Raw genomic sequence first — 17,364 nt, 5'->3', positions numbered from 1 at the left:
GCCTCTGAGTCCCCTCAGATCACAAGAAAGAGACAGGAGGGGAGGAACCCTGCAGGGGTCACAGATGTCGGCCTCGGGCAGGACAGAGGGTGGGCTGCCCTTTCTCCCCTCCCATCTCTCAGGGGCACCCAGAGAATGTAGATGCAGGATGAGAGGGGAAATCCAGCGTGATGTGGAAGTAGCTCTCCACCCTCTTCCTCTTCTTCAAGCTTTTGGTTTCTCAAATACCTGCCCGGCCTTCCCATCTGCTCCCGTCACTCCATCCTTTGGCAAAATCTCAGGGCTTTTGGGGGGATCAGGAGTATTCTGGCCATCCCTCCAGTCCGCCCTCAAAAGACAGACTCCACCACATTCCCAGGCAGTAGGTCGGGATTCGGAGAGGTCCCTCCCCGCAGGATCCCCACCCCTTCCCACCTCCTCGCCCCACTCTTTTCTCCGCGACCGTCAGTCTCTCCATTTCCCCCTGCTGGTCTTGTCCCTCCCGCCTCTCGCGCTCTCCCTCCCCTCGCTTTCATCCTCCTATCCCCACCTCTCCAACCTCCGCTTTCATCCCCCTCCCCTCTCCTCTCCTCCCCGCTCCCGCCTGCCCCACCCCTGGGAAGCCCCTCCCGTCGGGCAGCTCCGCCTATATAAGCGGGTTCCCTGCCCGGGGGCGGCAGCGGCTGGTCGGCGGCAGCTCTGCTGGTGCGGGGGCGGCGAGCCGAGGACCGAGCGACCGCGGCCGGAGCGCGCCGGCCACCGCCCGCACCGCCCTTGCGCCCGCCCTCCGGACGGCCGCAGCCCTGCGGGTCTCCGCTCCAGACCCACCCCCGCCCCACCCCGCGCGCCTCTGCCGCCTCTTCCAGAGACCCAGCTTGCTGAGCGGCCGCCGCTGCTGCTGTCGCCGCCGCCGCCGCCACCGCGCCAGGTTCCGGCCGCGGCCACCCTCCGCCGTCCAGGGCCCCTCCGTCCCGCCCGCGGGACCCCGGCTCCCCGCCAGCTCCGGCCCCGGCACCATGTCGGAGAAGAGCGTGGAGGCAGCGGCCGAGTTGAGCGCCAAGGTACGGGCGGGCCGGCGGCGGCCTGGACCCCGCGCGACCCCGCGCCACCCCTGGGCTCCGTGCGGTCTGGTGCCTCGGGCCCCCGCGACGGCCGCACACTGCCCCGGCGCCGGGTCCCCGCGGACCCCTCTCCGCCCTCCCCCCGCTCCCCAGACTGGCGCTGCTGCCCCGCGCCGCGCGGCTTCCGCCAGCGCCCTCTAGCTTCCCGAGCGCAGCGCGCCGCTCCGGCCCCGCCGCCCCGGCCCGCCGCCGTCCCCACCCCTCTCCGGCCCAGGCTCGCGCCTCGACCCGGGCCGGTTTCCCGTCGGAGCTCTCCGCGTCTGCCTTTACGGTGCCCCCTGTCCCGCTCCCCTCTCCCCGCGCCCGGGTTCCCCGTCTCCTCTTGCAGTCTGCCCTCACCTTTCCTCTGCTAAGCGGTTTGAGATCCTCAAGTGTAAACAGGACTCTCTCGGGAGGCGACTCCTCTCGGGCCCCTCCCCTCGAGGCCCGACCGCCTCTTGCTTCTCTCCGCAGACAGCACTGCCTCTATTTTCTCATTCCCTCCTTTCCTTCCATCTATATCCGGATATTCCTTGCTCCACTGGCCTTCAGCTTCATTTTCTCTCCCTAGCCCTCCTCCAGCCTCTCCCCTACACTTAAAGAATCTTGAGTTCCTAAAAATCAGAAGGGGGGCGGGAATGGCCTTCGAAACAGCTGGGTCTCAGCATTGCATGGCATTGCCTCGAGCCCTCCTTGCTCTCATCAGCTCCCTTCCCTGGCCCCCTCCCTTTGCCCTTGCCTCTCTTCCAGCCTTCCTCTAATTTCTCTAGGGAACCTGCTGAGCGTCGCTTTGGGAAATTAATTCGGCCAGGGTTTGGGGGCTGGGAGCCCAACCTTGGGGGGTTGCTGAGGAACAGTCACAGAGGTCTCCCTGAGGTCTGTGAAGTGAGAGCGGGGAACCAACCAGACGAAAAGCAGTGGGAGAGAAGGGGCTATGTGTCAGATCTGACAGGGGGTGCCGTGTGGCCCTCCGGTGGGCTGTGCGGTGGCATGTGACTTCACTGAGTAGGTGTCTTTGTATGTCTGAAATCCAGCGGGTGTGTGGGACTGCCCGCGTCAGTTACATGTGTGCGTGTGGAGATGGAGATGATCTGGAGCCATGTTGCCGCTTTGTGAGTGCCGAGTGGCTCCACTGTGCTCTTGTGCTGTCTCAAGAGTGTGTGCCAGAATGCCCAAACACCTGGCCATGTGTCTCCCGGTCGCGTGGGTACTCCTCTGTAGCTGTGTGTGTGAATCGGTGTCAGCCTGTGTCAGTGTGTGTGCCTGTGTTGAGTAAATGAGGCCAGAGAGCTGCTTAGCACAAGACCCAGGTCACATACCCTCCTGGAATAGGGATCATGGAAGGACAGTGACCAGAAGGACAGGACAGGGGAGGAGAGGGCCCGGCCCCTTGGACTTTGGTTTCTGGTAGTCTCACTCCCTCCCTTGCACTCTCTGTGCCCCCCTCCCTCCATCAGCCCAGATGGGAAACTCAGGCCAGGGCCACACAGACCTGGTGCTGGGGCCCCCAGAGAGAGGCTGACTAGCCCCTGGCTCTCCAGGCCTAGGATGTAGGGGAAAGCCCACCGGGTAGCAGAAATGTGGTGCTGACAATGTGGCAAAGAAATGAGGAGAGCGAAGTGGCATGAAGCAGCCTAGCTGGAGTGAGAAAGTCCAGCGATCTGTGCTCCCCTTAAAGGGAGAGGGAATTGAGTGTCCCTCCAGGCCAACCATTTTGCACCAACCCCCTCTTCTATCCCCAGTCCTGTTCCAGAAAGGACACACCCTCCCAGGGTGCTGTCCTCACCCAGAAAACTTCCATCCTCATGGAATCAGATACACAGGGTTGCACACCAACACCAGATCAGATCACACGGAGACACCCACAGTGTCGCTCAGTGCCTGCCAAGGGGTGGGGTGGGAGAGGACTGGAATCTAAACTGGAAGGGCCACTGTGGTGACCAGAGGGAGGGGACTATCTCATGAGCATATCCTGCCCCATCAGAATAAGACATCAAGAAGGTGCCTGCTGGGACCGTGGGGTGAACGGGAGAGGGGCAGTGTGGAGGGAGGGTGTTCTAGACAGGTACCTTCCCCAAATACATTCCCATCCCACCCTAGACACAGACCTTGTTTGTCTCTCTTTCCATCTCCCATGTCCTATACGCTTTCCCTTCCATGTTTCTTTTATCCTGCTTTACCTACCATCCCCCTGGAGACGGTTACTCCTACTCTCCACCACATACCATGGGTGGTAGGGAGGAGGAAATGACTTGAACTGTTTTTGGGTGGCAGTGGGAAAAAGTGAGAGGGGGTGCTGGAATCGTGCTAGGGTGCTCTCCCTGTTCCTGTAGTGTTTGGCCAAGTAGGAGCCTGAGGATTCTGGGGACACACAGACACAGACACAAAGCCTTTCGAAGCTGAAGGGGAAGCTGGGAGGGATGCCCAGGAGGGCGTACTCAGGAAAAGGCCCCAGAGGTAGACAAAGGCAGGGCAGGCCGGGGAGGGGGTGGGGCATCAGGGCTGTGAGCAGATGGAGGGGATTTGCTTTGCTGAGCTGAACTCTTCAGCTAGTGAGGTTTGGGAGAACCTGAGGGGGTGGTGAGCAGTTCCCTTGGCCGCCTATTCCCCTCTCTTCATCCCTTCTCCTCCTCTCTTGAGTCTTGGGGAAAAGGTGTCTGGTCACAGCCCCTTGTGGCCTTAAGGACCCTGGCCTTCTGTTCTGTCTCTAAGGTGCTGTGACCACCATCTCCATTTCACACTTGTCTAAGCTCACCGCAGATGGAGAACCGGGGCTGGAGGACTTATGGGCTGTAGATCGTTTGTGGTGAGAGGAAGGTGACCTCTTTCTCTCTCGCAGGACTTGAAGGAGAAGAAAGAGAAGGTGGAGGAGAAGGCAAGCCGGAAAGAGCGAAAGAAAGAAGTGGTGGAGGTGCGGAGGGGTGTGGGGGGTGACCACACCTGCCCACTATCCCCCCTCCAGTTACCTTCCTTTCCTTTGACCCCTCCCATTCTCCCTGTCCCTCCCTTCGGGCCCTGGCAATGCCCCTTGCTGTTGGTGGAGGCACACAGCCAGCCTGACACTGTCCCTCTCCTGGTCCCCACAGGAGGAGGAGAACGGAGCTGAGGAGGAAGAAGAAGAAACTGCTGAGGACGGAGAGGAGGAGGATGAAGCGGAAGAAGAAGGTGGGGAGGGGCAGGGGAGGGTGGGCTTAAAGGAACAGAGTCAGGGTGGGTTTGAAGACCTGAAGCAGGGCTGAGGGCGACCACAGGGGGTCTCTGCCGGAGCTTCCTGCCCTTCCCCAATGACCCATTTCTGGCTCCTCAGATGAGGAAGAAGAAGAAGATGATGACGAAGGGCCTGCGCTGAAGAGAGCTGCTGAAGAGGAGGTTTGGGCTGGGTTGTGGGCCTGAGGGGCTGTCAGGGATGCAGCAGGGCTGGGAGTCCTTTGGATTTGGACCCAGATCCCTGTGGTGCACGGGGCGGGGGGCTGGAGCAGGGTCGGGACAGGGGCAGGTCCCTCTCCCATGTTAGAGCTACCCAACTCTTCCTCTCACAGGATGAAGCGGATCCCAAGCGGCAGAAGACAGAAAATGGGGCATCGGCATGAGCCCCCTGCCAGTGGGCTGGGGGTGGGAGGCCCCTCAGGGCCTGGAGGTGGGGTGGGAACAGATGAGTGCAGCCACTTTTCACCTGGCTCCTTGCTCTGGGCCCTGCACCAGAGCTGCCACCCTCTTTCTCCCCAGCCTTCTCATGTCCGCCTCTCCAGACACTGCCCCTCCCTCATCCTTACTCTGCCATTGTTCCACCTCCTGACCTGCTCCATCTGAGCTCCCCAGCTGGTCCCCAGTGGCTCCTCTCCCCTTCCTTGCCCTCTTCCTCCCTCCTCCAGCCAATCCCACCCCTCTTCTGGTAGCCTCTCCTTCCTCACCTCTGCATCCCAGCCTCGTGTCCTGCCCATCCCTCCCCTGCCTGATCCCTGGGTCTCCCTCAGATTCCCTTCTCTCAGACAGCGCCAGGCCGGGGTGGGGCCGGGGTTGGGGCCAAGCCCCACAGCCGCCCCCCTCCCCTCCCCTTTTTGTATAATTTAATAAAGAAATGGTCGCGCTTCTGTTTTTAACCTGTCTCCTGCTTTCCCGGGGCCGAGTGAGGAGAGTGGGGCAGAGGGAGGAGGGTAGCCGATGTCACATTCTGTCGGGACCCCATTCTATAAAATAGCAGCAGCACTCCCCTACCACCCACCCCTCAAGAAGACAGGATCAGCCCTCCAGGGGTGGACACAGAGCATGGCTTCTTTGAGAGCTGACTCTGTCCTGGTTTTGGATTCTTGGGGATGCTCCTGCCTAGCCACACACACTTCCCTGCTAGCCCACACCAGGTCTAGACACTGCTGAGTCCAGTGGAAAGCTACCAGCTCTGTTGTGCTGAACCAGGCAAAGAAACAGCCTCAGAAACAGGAAGTTCCACCCCTGAAGTGGGAGAGGGCTGGGAGGCCTGGGTCTCAAGCCCTCGGACCAGGAGTGCGAGTTGCCTGGCGTTAAAGGTGCCCTTGGCCTGGCTCTGAGGAAGCAGGGGAGAATTCCAGGTCTTTGAGTTTCTGGCACCCGCTCTCCACCTCTCCCAGCTGGGCTCCTCTGGCGGGGTGGGGGTGGGGGTGGGGGGTGGGGGGGAACCTCCCTCAGGAGTTCCCTTCTGTCTCAGGCTTCCTTCCCTAGTTCTGCCTCAGTTCTTGTGTTTGAGCTCTGTTGCAGGATTTCTGCATTTCTCCATATCGCCCTTGCCTTCTCTTAGTTCAGAACCTCTGGACTGGGAGAAGCTGCTGTGTACACGGGTCTGAGCTGGAGGGTGGGGTATGTGACTCACTAACACCACCATTCTCCCAAAAGACAAGAAGACACTCAACTCACCCAGGGTCAGGACTGCGCGCGCACACACACACACACACACACACACACACACACACACGGCTCTTCACACTCCCAGTTTGACCTTGGCAAATTATTTAATCTCTGAGCCTGCCTCAGTTTTCTCATCTGCACAATGGGGGATAATAAATTTCATGAGTATGTAAAGTGTCCAATACAGTGCCTAGCACATAATGAAGGCTCTGTACAATGTAGCTATTCTTCTCCCTGGGCTTGGGAACCCTTCCCCAGAACTAGCATCTCTTAGGGTACAGGAAAGCTTCCTGTCTACCCTATTCCCAGGAGGCACTGTCTGGATGGGTGTACAGGGGTAATGAAGTTCTGGGAGGCTGAGGGAATGAGGGAGGGGCTGAGTACCAAGGAAAGGGCCTGCCAAGAAGGAAGTGTGAATATGGGGATTGGGGAGGCCGGGTAGAGGTGGGCCAGCAGGTAGTTGCAGGCAGAAATGGTTTGGAGAGAAGCGCAGAAGGTCCCTGAGAAAGAGAACAGTCAGGGAGGTGAGGGAGGGAGAGGAGGGGGTGGTGGGGACACCCAGGACTGAGGAAATAAACAAGGGGAGCGCCACCACAGGGGTGGAGGGTAATGCTGCTGGGAATCAGCCCCCTCAGACTTTCCACTGCGAAGCGAAACTGTGAGCCCTGGGGTTTGTGGGGGGGCGACGGGGAGGGGAAGTGGGGAAGGTGGAGGGAAGGCAGAAGGACAGGGGCAGGGCCCTGGGAGCAGCACAACAGCCTCCCAGCTCAAGACAGCCACCTTGCCTCCACTCTGCTCTCTGTCACTGCCCTGCCCCAGTCCCTGGAACTCGCACCAGCCCCCCTCCCGCTGCCTGATCTGGCCAACTTTCCTCTGGATTCCAGCCTCTGGTCATTGGTCCCTGCCCTCTCTCTCCAGGCCTCCTTCCCTGTCCCTGTCCCCGTCCCTCTCCCTCTACATTCCCTTCCTCCCCCTCCCTCTTTGCAGAACCTCTCTTTTGTCCATCCTGTCCCAACCCCTTTCTGACCTCTTCCCTTTGGAGGGCTCAGCGTGGCCCAGGCCTAAGGGGAGATGTGGGAGCCTCAGTTCCTGGTCTCGCTGCTTCTGCAACTGCTGTGGGCGGCTCCAGGTAAGGCGGGGATGACCCTCTGGGAGGGTTGACCTACAGACCCACATGTGGGGATCAGCAGGGTTCTCACGATGACTGCTCAGATGCCAAGGTCCTTAGTTTGGGTAGATTCTTCTAATGCCTTGCTTGGGGCAGTCCTTCAGCTCCCCAAGCCTCTCTTCAGTCTCCACCTCTGCAGGGAAGGGGCAGAAACCCAAGGTCTTCCCCAGCCCTGTTTCTCCCTCAGGACACTGAGACTCCTTCTCTACTCCTAAGCCTCTTGGCTCAGCCCCTCCACTTGGCCTCTCTTTTCCTCCCCAGTGGAGGCTCCAGAGCCTGGGACAGAGGTGCCGGTGGTGTGGGCCCAGGAGGGGGCTCCTGCCCAGCTCCCCTGCAGCCCCACAATCCCCCTCCAGGATCTCAGCCTTCTGCGAACAGGAGCAGTCACTTGGCAGCATCTGCCAGACAGGTATGCACCCCAAACTTGGGCAACAGAAGCCCCAAATCCAGCAGTAATGGCATCCAGACTCACAACCCAAGGCCCAGGCCAGCCCTCTGTATTCTCCCCTGAGCTGTCAGTCCCTCTGAAGCCAGGGCTCAGCCTCCTCTGCCGCTATGCTCCCCTCCTGCCCTTCCTCCACAGAGAGCTCCCCTCACACCTGCCTCCCCTAGTGTGCCCGCCTCTCCAGGAGAGGATGGTGCTGGCCCATCTGGAAGGGAACAGGGACAGGGACTGGACGGTGAGAGGGTCGGAGGAGCGGAGGGAGTGAGCGGTTGGTGGTGAAGAGACCTGCTTTTTGGGTGGGTGTTCTCATCCTCACAGTGTGGTCGGGTGCATCTTCCTGGGGCTTCTTCCCCCTCGAATCTCTCAATCCTCTCTCTCTCTCCCGCCCAGGGTCCCGCCTGGTCCCGCCCCCGGCCGCCCCTCGGCCCTCGGCCTTCGCCCTTCGGCGCCTTCCCCGCGGGGGCCAGGGCCCCGCGGCTACACGGTGCTGAGGCTGACTCCCGGCGGCCTGCTCAGCGGGCGGCTGCCCCTGTCATCCCACGTGCAGCTGCCCGAGCGCGGCCTCCAGCGCGGGGACTTCTCGCTGTGGCTGCGCCCGGCCCGCCGCGCCGACGCCGGCGAGTACCGCGCCACCGTGCGCCTCCGGGACCGCGTCCTCGCCTGCCGCCTCCATCTGCGCGTGGGCCAGGCCTCCAGTAGGTGGGGGCGGGACGAGGGGCGCGCGGCTGGGAGGAGGGCGCCCCGGTCTCCGCCGCCCCGGAGGCAAGAAGGGCTGGGGCAGAGGCCGTGCTGCTAGGCTCTGCCAGAGAGACCCCAGAAGGGAGCCTGATTGCGGAGTGGAAGGGGCCCCCAGAGAAGCACGTGTGTGGGAGGGAGCCCCCCTATGGAGGGAGAGATTATATCACCCCTTGAGCTCCCCTTCCCCTACTCACAGAGCCAGGGTGGAGGAGAGGAGGCACCGCGGGTGGCGGGGCGGAGGAGTGGCGGTGCCGGGCTAGAGTGATTCATTTCAGATATCTGTAGTTCAGGGGGTGGGCTTTTTGGGTATCCTCGGGCAAGGCCTGGAGAAAAGGAAGGGTAGACCAAGCCAAATAGACTTGAGGCAGGAGGCGGGGGAAGCAGGTGGGAGACCTCTGGGTATCCATTTTAAGCACCCCCAGGTGCCAGGCACTGGGCTGTGGGGGAGGTGGCAGGAGAAGACAAATCTACAGCCTAGTGCCCCTTTCCAGGTGCTTCCAGCTTAGTTAGCCTGCTGTGTGGGGGAAGCGTTTCCCACGGGACTGATCAAACCTTCTTTATTCTTACTCAGTGACTGCCAGCCCCCCAGGGCCTCTCAGGACCTTGGATTGGGTCATTTTGAACTGCTCCTTCAGCCGTCCTGACCTCCCAGCCTCTGTGCACTGGTTCCGGGGGCCGGGCAGAGTCCCTGTGCAGGAGTCCCCCCATCACCACTTCGCCGGAAGCTTCCTCTTCCTGCCCCAAGTCAGCCCCTTGGACTCTGGGTCCTGGGGCTGCATCCTCACTTACAGAGACGGCTTCAATGTCTCCATCACGTACATCCTCACTGTTCTGGGTAACTCCTCCAGTCTGCCCTCACACTTGACCACAACCCCTTCCTGCCCCCTGTCACCTCCCCCTGACATATGGGTCCCCAAACCAGATCTTTGGCAGCTAATGCCACCTGTGATTGCTCTGGGCCTCACTGTCCAACCCCTTTCTCCCTCCCATTGCAGCCTTTCATGTGCCTTCTCCCCTTCTAGCTTTTCCCTTGGCCATCTAGCCTCACTTGCCAGCCTTTGGTCTCCTGCTGGCCCAGCCACCTCCTGGGTTTCTGAGCATCCTCAGTTCATCCACCTTATTCTGCTCCTTAACACTCTTCAGAGCAGGACCATCTCCTGTGCTCTTCACCTCCCTTCCCTGCAGACCCAGTGCTCCAGCCCTTCTGTACTGCCCCCTCTCAGCTTTAACTTTGGGTTCCCTTTTCTCCCCAGGTCTGGAGCCCTCAGTCCCTCTGACAGTGTACGCTGCAGCAGGCTCCAGGGTGGAGCTGCCCTGCCACCTGCCTCCTGGTGTGGGGACCCAGTCTTCCCTCACTGCCAAGTGGGCCCCTCCTGGAGGAGGCCCTGACCTCCTGGTAGCTGGAGACAATGGCAACTTTACTCTTCGACTAGAGGCTGTGAGCCGGGCCCAGGCTGGGACCTACACCTGCCGCATCCATCTGCAGGGGCAGCAGCTCAGTGCCATTGTCACTCTGGCAGTCATCACAGGTCAGCCCCAGGTGGGAAAGGAGTAGCTCCCATCCCAGGGGAGCTAGGACAGGGCGGGAAGGCTGGCTGGGCAAAACTGGGCAAATCTGCCTCCTGATGCCGGGCCACTGGGCACAAGTTGCAGAGGCTGCCACTTGTGGCCTCCTCTTTTCTCGCCCCCATAGAGAAAACTGAAACTGAAAATCTCCCTGAGTCACTAGGTGATCGTTCCACTCTTCTCTAAGGGACTCCCCTGCTCTGAATTGGAGGGAAGGTCTGAGAAGTTGGAGAGGTGGCAAAAGTTTGAATATTTCAAAAGAGGAGGAATATATTTCTAGAATCCTTGCCCACTTTGGGGCCAGGGCTTGGGTTAAAGTTGCAGGAAGTGGCCTGGATTTGGGAGGAGTTAATAAATCAGTCCCTTGGTCAGCAAATATTTACTGAGCAAGGGCTTTTCAAGACAATATGAAACAAACAGAGAAAAAAAAAAAACCCTCAGAAAGTACATGTTGATTGATTGGTAACTATCAGCCAGGACACCTTGGCTGTGTCTGCGGTACTCACCTGTGGCACTAAATAGTAGCCTTACGTAGTAGGTGCTGAATAATATATACTGGTTGAATGAATAAAGAACACACCAGCAAACAGTACATCTCCCGAGGGCCAATGCTGAATTTCTACCTACTTCCTGGGTGTCTCTACCTAGATATGGTACCCATACCTCAGCCTCACTCTGAACCCCATCTTTTCCTCACACTCAATCCTCTTACTGACTTGGCCTTTCTGTCAGTAACTCCACTCGTATCCCACTCACCCTGAAACCTGGCCTGCTCCTTCCCCCACATCCAGTCACCCAAGCCCACCAATTCCTTCTGTCCAAGTCTTCTTGAGGGTTTTGTGTCAGTTTTCCATACTCTCTGCATGACAACTCAATGGGAGAGATATTATTACCCCTGTTTTACAGAGAACTCTCCCAAAGTCACACAGCTGGGAAGTGCCAGGCTCGAGGTCTAAATTCAGGTGTCTGTGTCACCAAATCTTCAGGTGCCTGTCCACCGTGCTCAGCTCCAGGCCCTTCACCCTGTGTCCTACCCACCCTCTCTCTCACTGTGCAGCTTTGAGAGGCTCTGTCTCTAGATCAGTTCACTGTTTTCTAAACATTCATAAAGGGGGATAGAGTTAATTCAGTGGGCACCCCAAGGCAGGGGGCACTGATGTGAGCCAAGTCATGGACACTTCAAGTGCAAGGTATACTGGGAGCCAACTCACCTGACTGATATTGGGCATTCTGAGCACTTGAGTAGAAAGTATTGTAAAAGAATCTGAAATAGTATTTGATATGTGATTCTTCTGGGCCAGTTTGAGTTTCAACAGTCCCCTGAATCCAGTAGGGAGCCTGGAAAGCCTTTGAGCAGCAGTGATCTCACCAGAGCTTTGTCTTGGTAAGATTAATTTGGCCAGGACCCTGATCCCCTCCCCTCAGCCTCACTCAGTCAGAGCACAGGTGAAGGCAGGGTGATTGAGGCTTGGGAGTTGAACCTATGGTTTCAAGATAGGGGGTTGGGGCCCCCAAAGATCTCTTCCCTCTAACTTTTTCAGTGACTCCCAAGTCTTTGGGGTTACCTGGCAACCTGAGAAAACTGCTCTGTGAGGTGACTCCGGCATCCGGACGTGAGCGCTTCGTGTGGAGCCCCCTGAATGAGCAGTCTTGGAGGAGTTCCCCAGGACCCTGGCTGCAGATATCGGAGGCCAGACTCCTCTCCCAGCCCTGGCAGTGCCATCTGTACCAGGGGGAGAGGCTTCTCGGAACAGCGGTATACTTCACTGAGCTGTCTGGCCCAGGTCTGAGACGCCACCACGCCACAGCCCAATGCCAGACAAGTCATTGATCGCACTTCTGGACCCCCTCCTCACCCCGTCCCAGCTCTTTTCTTTCCAACCAGGGACCTGACCTCCAGCTATTGTCTAGGCCTGACCCACTTCGGCTACTAATTAGCTGAATGGTCCTGGACAAGTCCCTTAAACTCTCTGGCCTCGTTGTCTGTATCTGTAAAATATGAAGGTGTGGCAAGATGTCCTTCCAGCCCTGACCCTATGCGTAATCCTATACTTTCTCCGTAGGTGCCCAGCGCTCTGGGGGAGCCCCAGGTGCCCTGAAAACAGGCCTTCTCCCTCTCTTCCTCATCCTTGGTATCCTCTTTCTGCTCTTCTTGGTAACTGGAGCCTTTGGCTTTCACCTTCGGAGAAGACAGGTAAGCCAGGGACCCCTCCCCTCCGCCATTGGCTTCCCCTCTTCCCAGTCCTCGGAGTGCCCTCTGGCCCCCCTTCCTCAGAGAAGATGACTAAAGTGGCCCCCTGAGCTTGCCTTCAGAGCCCTCTCTTCATAAGCCTGTGCACTCCAGGGACCCCTTGTGCCTGAAGGACCCCGGGGAGGCTTGAAGGGGCTGAGAAAAGGCCTGTGACCCGATGGGGAGGGCAGGGGGCTGGGAAAGAATAGATGGACTCAGTATTCTATTCCCTTTCCCTTCATGCTTCTCCTCTTCCCACCCTCCATCTCTCTCTCCATGTCTTCCCACAGTGGCGAGCAAGAAGATTCTCTGCCTTAGAGCATGGGATTCACCCACCTCAGGCTCAGAGCAAGATAGAGGAGCTGGAGCCAGAGGCAGAGCTGGAGACAGAGCCGGAGCTGGAGCCGGAGCAGGAGCCGGAGCCGGAGCCGGAGCAGGAGCCGGAGCCAGAGCCGGAGCTGGAGCAGCCCTGAGCTGGAGCTGAGGCAGCCAGCTAATCTCCGCAGCTCAGTCCAAATAAAGTCCCTGTCAGCAGCAAGCCTGAGTCTGGCTCCTTCTTGTCCAGTGAAGGTTCTTGTCTCTCGCCAGCCTCTGGGGGCTCCCTTGTCCCACCCAGCCTTTCGACCTACTTTTCCCAGCCAATCTATCTTCCCCTTTTCTGCTCCTGGCTTCTTCGTGATTCTTTCTTCCTGGTTTTCTCTCTTTTCTGGGTAGTTGTTTTTCTGAAGCTCCAAAAAGCCCTTACCCCTTACCTCAACAGCCCTCTCCTCCTCCCATCTACTCAGAGCATGCTGGCCGCCCTGGTTTCCTTTATATTTTTGTTCCTCTGGCCCACCCCACCCCACCCCACACTCGGCTCCACTTCGGCACTGTCCTTGGCCCTCTGGCTACAGCGCGCGCGCGCACACACACACACACACACACACACACGGAGGAGCCCTGCCATGTCTAGTCCCCCGGGGAGATCAGATCTTGCAACCTTTCTGGGCAGCTGGCCGAGGTTCCTGGCTGCCTCCACCCCACCCCCACATTCCTCAGCTCTTGGTCGCTTGTCTGGTCCCAGGCATGAGAACACACTGCCACCCAGTGGTCACTTTGTCACATACCACCAGAGGTACTGGGCCGACTGGGGCGGACCTGGGATTAAAGTGCAGTGGGTGAGGCAAGCCCAGATGCCCACGTGCAGGCACCGCCTTTGTGGGGTGCACTCTCTGTGGTCCGCATACGCATGTGCACCCAGCAGCTGTCATAGGCCTTATGCACCCTCCAGGAGAGGGACTGAACAATATAGCCAGGACACATAGCCCTGGCCCTGGCAAGGTTATGACCCAAGTCTGACAAAGGGGATTTTGTGAACAAAGGCCCCACGTGGGGAGAAAAACAGCCAGCAGGACAGCTGGCTGTTGCTGCAGCTTTGGGAGTCAGGAGACCTGGCTTCGGATTCCAGCTCTGCTAAGATGACCAGAGCTAATCTCCCTGAGCCTCAGTTTCCTCACCTATTAAATGGGATAATAATAACCCACCAAAACGAGTTTTTGTGAATATCAGATGATAAAAGGGCTTTGAAAACTGTGAAGTGCTCCACACATGTGACGTACTTGTCTGATCATCCATTCGTGAAGGAGGAAGCAGGCCTGCTCTATTCATGCTGGTAATGACATCTAAGACCCACAAGCTTGCCTGCTCCCCTCGACCCATCTGTGTCTCTTGGAGAGAACATTCATCTGCACCAGGCAGACCGACCCTCAGCAGAGCACACACACAGCCTCAGCCCACAGTGCCCCCATGGGGACCTGGACCTCTGCCTGCAGTATGTGCAGGGCTCTGGACTTTGGCTGCAGACAGCTTTGTCAGGGAACTTTAACCCTGGACAAGAGGGAAAAGAATATTGAGAGTGGGAGTGAGCCAGCAGGAGCAAGAGGCACGTGATGGCATATACCCGTGCTGTGGCAAAGGCCCTGAGCCTGTGTGCCGTGCGCACAGTGGCACAGAGACAAACCATGAGGCTGAAGACCTGTCTCTGTGGAGACACAATGGCTAGAGACTTGAGGACAGAGAACGGAGAGAGGGACACCTTTGTTCTGTGTGGAGCCTTAGGGGTATAGGGGCGCCCTCTGAAGTCTGAACAATGAACCATTTAAGGCAATCTGAGTTCTGAGCCTTAGGATGGTGGGGACCCTTGCCTTGTCACTGTCCCCAGTAGCCAAACAGAGGCACAGAAAGGAGGCTCTGGGGCTCACCGTGGACAGATCACACTGTATGCTGAAGTCCTGAAGGCCCTCTGAGAAGCCTCGGAAGCATCATTCCCACCCTTGGCTGAGGAGACTCCTTAGCTCTGCCCCATGCCCCTGCTGTCATAGACACAATGGAAGCCCCCATGTCTTAATGGGACAGGGGTTTCCTGGAAAGTTCTGTGGGCGGTGTTTTTCCTCTCTACTAGGTAACACCCTATGCCCTTTGGGCTTATGAGAGTAGTCATCGAGGATTCACCTGCATCTATGCAGGGACTTCCCCATGCTCCTGCGCAAAGGGGACAGGGAGGGGACAGAGGCAGAGCGAAGGGCCACCTTGATCCTCCACCCACTAAGGAAGAGAAGAGCAAAAGGCGGAAGGAAGAGGGGGCACGGGCTTGTGCATATAGCGCTCCTTTGATTAATTCTTACCCCCTTCTCTGTGGGATCTCTTCTAGGGGGTGACGCATTCCAGCTCCTCCTCCTGTCCCCCAAAGCCCCACTCCCCATCCAGCAAGATAACTTCCAGCCTTTTCGTGTCCTCTTAAGGCCTTCCAGGAAGCTAGGTTAATTCATCCCACATCTCCAAGTTTATCTGCAAACCAATGATCCAGGCTGAGGTCCTTCAGGGGAAGGGGCATCAAGGACACAGGGAGCTCAGTGGGGGTTGGGGAGGGGAGATCATCTTAGGTCCTTGTTAAAAAGGAAGTGGTTATATTGGTTACCTATTGCCACATAACAAATCACCCCCAAACTCGGTAATTTAAAACAATCAACATGTTATTTCACACGGTCAGGAATCCAAGAGTAGCTTAGCTGAGTAATTCTGGTGCAGGGTCTCTTGTGAAGCTGCTGCCAAGGTGTGGGCCAGGGCTGTAACCATCGGAAGGCTTGGCTGGGCTGGAGGATCTGCTTCCAAGAAGGCTCCTTCAGTTGGCTGCTGGCCAGGAGCTTTAGTTCCTCCCTACATGGGGCTCTTCATAGGACCGCTTGTGACATAGTAACTGGCTTCCTCCAGAGGGAGAGAGTTGCCAAGACGAAAGCTGCCATGTCTTTATAACCTAATCTTGAGAGTGACATATCATCACTTCTGCTCTGTTCTACTGATCACACAGACCAGTGCTGATACAATGTGGGAGCAGACCACATAAGGGTGTGAATTGAAGGAGGCAGGAATCATTGGGGGCCATCTTGCAGCCTGGCTACCATAGAGGGGTACAGTGCCTGAAAGAGAGGCCAAGAGAGGCAAAGAGGCATCTCTGAGTACCTCCACCCCCAGCCCTACCATGGATCTGACAGCCTTCTCCATTGTCCACTGTCCAGAAGTTCCGGAGGCCAAATGTAGTTCAGAGCTTTGCCAAGTCGTGTGTGTCATGCAAGAGGCCGTACTGTGCTCCTTCACACCTGTGGTCACATTTGCCAGCATGTCCTCCACTCCTGACCTGGTCTTCTCATCTCCACGGGGCAGGGCAGGCCCATAATTTCCCTGCCCCCCCGCCCCCACCAGGCAGAGGCATTAGGTTTCAGGCCTGAGCCCCTGCTGCTGCCCCTCCCATAAAGGAGGTGAGCGAGGAGCTTAGGTTGCCCTGCTCAGGCCCACCCAAGGTGGAGTTCGCCTTTGAAGGGAATGGGGCTGGGGAGGGGATGGGTTCTATCTGTTCCACTCTGTGGCTGACAGTTTCTCCAAGGGGCTGCAGGTGTCAGCTGTCTGAGCCCAGGCTGGGCTGTGAAATTTGCCTGCTCATACCTCCCATAGGGTGTGGGAGGCCCAGGAACCACCCTCTGAGATTTGCAGAAAGTGTTCATGGAGCAAGGAAGAATGTGGCTGGTGGGGGGGAGGTGGGTCAGCCCTCCAAGACTCTGCTTCTCAGAGAACAGCTTCTGTTACCCCTCCTCCACTCCCCCAGCTCCGAGCCCTGCCCCCAGCCCGCTTTGCAGAGGGTGTCATTGAGCTGCAGATGTTTCTGGTAAAGAGGCCACCACACAACTGCACCTGGGGCTTCCAACTTCCTTACTCCACAGGCAGCCCTCCTCCTTCTCCATTAGCCTGGTCTCCAACACTCTGTGAGCAGCCCACAATGCTGGCTTCCCTCTGCTTCCAATCTCTTTGTCCCCCCACCTTCTCCAACCTGGAGACAGAATATATGAAGCAAAAATAGCTCTCTACCAGGAACAAAGAGACTTCTGGAAATTGGCGTTCTCCATGCTGACAGTCATAGGATGGGGCAGATAGCTTAACTTCGGTTGCTTCTTCTGTAAAAGGAGGATAGTAATACCTACCAAAAAGGCTTGTCCTGTGCTAGTGTCTGTGAAAGTACTTCGAAAATGGAAAGTTGCCCTATAGGTGTGAGGGATCAATGTGATGGTAAGCCTCAGAAGCCCCAGTGAGGTTGTTGGCCTCATCCCACCTCCACTGCTATGGGAGAAGACTTCCCTTAGTCATCGCCCTGGCCTTTCTTAATGCAGACGGGAGGCAGTGGGGTGAGCGGACAACCCAGAGATTGGGGACCAAGTATGTAAGTTTAGATCCCAGTTCCACTAGTTATGCTTACTAGCACTGTGGTCTTTAGCTATTTTCTTTTTTTTTTTTTTTTAATTTAATTAATTTTTTTTTTTCCCCCAAAGCCCCAGTAGATAGTTGTATGTCATAGCTGCACATCCTTCTAGTTGCTGTATGTGGAACGTGGCCTCGGCGTGGCCTCGGCATGGCCGGAGAAGCGGTGCGTCGGTGCGTGCCCGGGATCTGAACCCGGGCTGCCAGCAGCGGAGCGCGCGCACTTAACCACTAAGCCACGGGGCCGGCCCTAGCAATTTTCTTAAACTCTTTGAACCTCAGTTTCCTCATCTGTATGGTCTGGAGAATATTACCTACTCCTTATTCTGTTGTGAGGATTAAATAAAATACACAGCCATATAAAGTACACAGCAGTTCTAAATTTTCAATATAAACTTGCTCTCTCTTCTTTTCTTTTCCTGTTTGGAAACAGAGGGAGAGCCAGGTTCGTGGGGTTTGAGAACCTCTCTTCACA

The 17,364-nt window shown here is 57.5% G+C and overlaps 2 protein-coding genes across 2 annotated transcripts; both read left to right on the top strand.

Moving 5' to 3' along the window:
• Positions 1-700: 700 nt before the first annotated feature.
• Positions 701-5,179, top strand: PTMS (parathymosin). The gene is made up of 5 exons (XM_004438704.3): positions 701-1,040; positions 3,919-3,990; positions 4,166-4,244; positions 4,387-4,448; positions 4,619-5,179. The coding sequence occupies exons 1-5, from the start codon at positions 996-998 to the stop codon at positions 4,667-4,669; spliced, it is 309 nt and encodes a 102-aa protein (XP_004438761.1). The 5' UTR covers positions 701-995; the 3' UTR covers positions 4,670-5,179.
• Positions 5,180-6,673: 1,494 nt separating this feature from the next.
• On the top strand, positions 6,674-12,846 carry LAG3 (lymphocyte activating 3). Its single transcript, XM_004438831.3, has 8 exons — positions 6,674-7,086; positions 7,387-7,534; positions 7,961-8,265; positions 8,880-9,143; positions 9,562-9,837; positions 11,416-11,658; positions 11,938-12,068; positions 12,395-12,846. Exons 1-8 carry the CDS (start codon positions 7,029-7,031, stop codon positions 12,575-12,577), a joined length of 1,608 nt encoding a protein of 535 aa, XP_004438888.1. The 5' UTR covers positions 6,674-7,028; the 3' UTR covers positions 12,578-12,846.
• The last annotated feature ends 4,518 nt before the right edge of the window (positions 12,847-17,364 follow it).

The sequence above is a fragment of the Ceratotherium simum genome, chromosome 17 (assembly GCF_057802395.1).
Source record: "Ceratotherium simum simum isolate JZ-2026a chromosome 17, ASM5780239v1, whole genome shotgun sequence".
Lineage (NCBI taxonomy): Eukaryota > Metazoa > Chordata > Mammalia > Perissodactyla > Rhinocerotidae > Ceratotherium > Ceratotherium simum.
This window is presented reverse-complemented; position numbering and strand designations above follow the sequence as displayed.

Coding starts and splice junctions, on each gene's coding strand:
- PTMS (XM_004438704.3), top strand. CDS start 996: ATGTCGGAGAAGAGCGTGGAGGCAGCGGCCGAGTTGAGCGCCAAG. Junction 3,991..4,165: donor GAAAGAAAGAAGTGGTGGAG/GTGCGGAGGGGT, acceptor TGGTCCCCACAG/GAGGAGGAGAACGGAGCTGA. Junction 4,449..4,618: donor AGAGAGCTGCTGAAGAGGAG/GTTTGGGCTGGG, acceptor TTCCTCTCACAG/GATGAAGCGGATCCCAAGCG.
- LAG3 (XM_004438831.3), top strand. CDS start 7,029: ATGTGGGAGCCTCAGTTCCTGGTCTCGCTGCTTCTGCAACTGCTGTGG. Junction 11,659..11,937: donor CACTGAGCTGTCTGGCCCAG/GTCTGAGACGCC, acceptor CTTTCTCCGTAG/GTGCCCAGCGCTCTGGGGGA. Junction 12,069..12,394: donor TTCACCTTCGGAGAAGACAG/GTAAGCCAGGGA, acceptor GTCTTCCCACAG/TGGCGAGCAAGAAGATTCTC.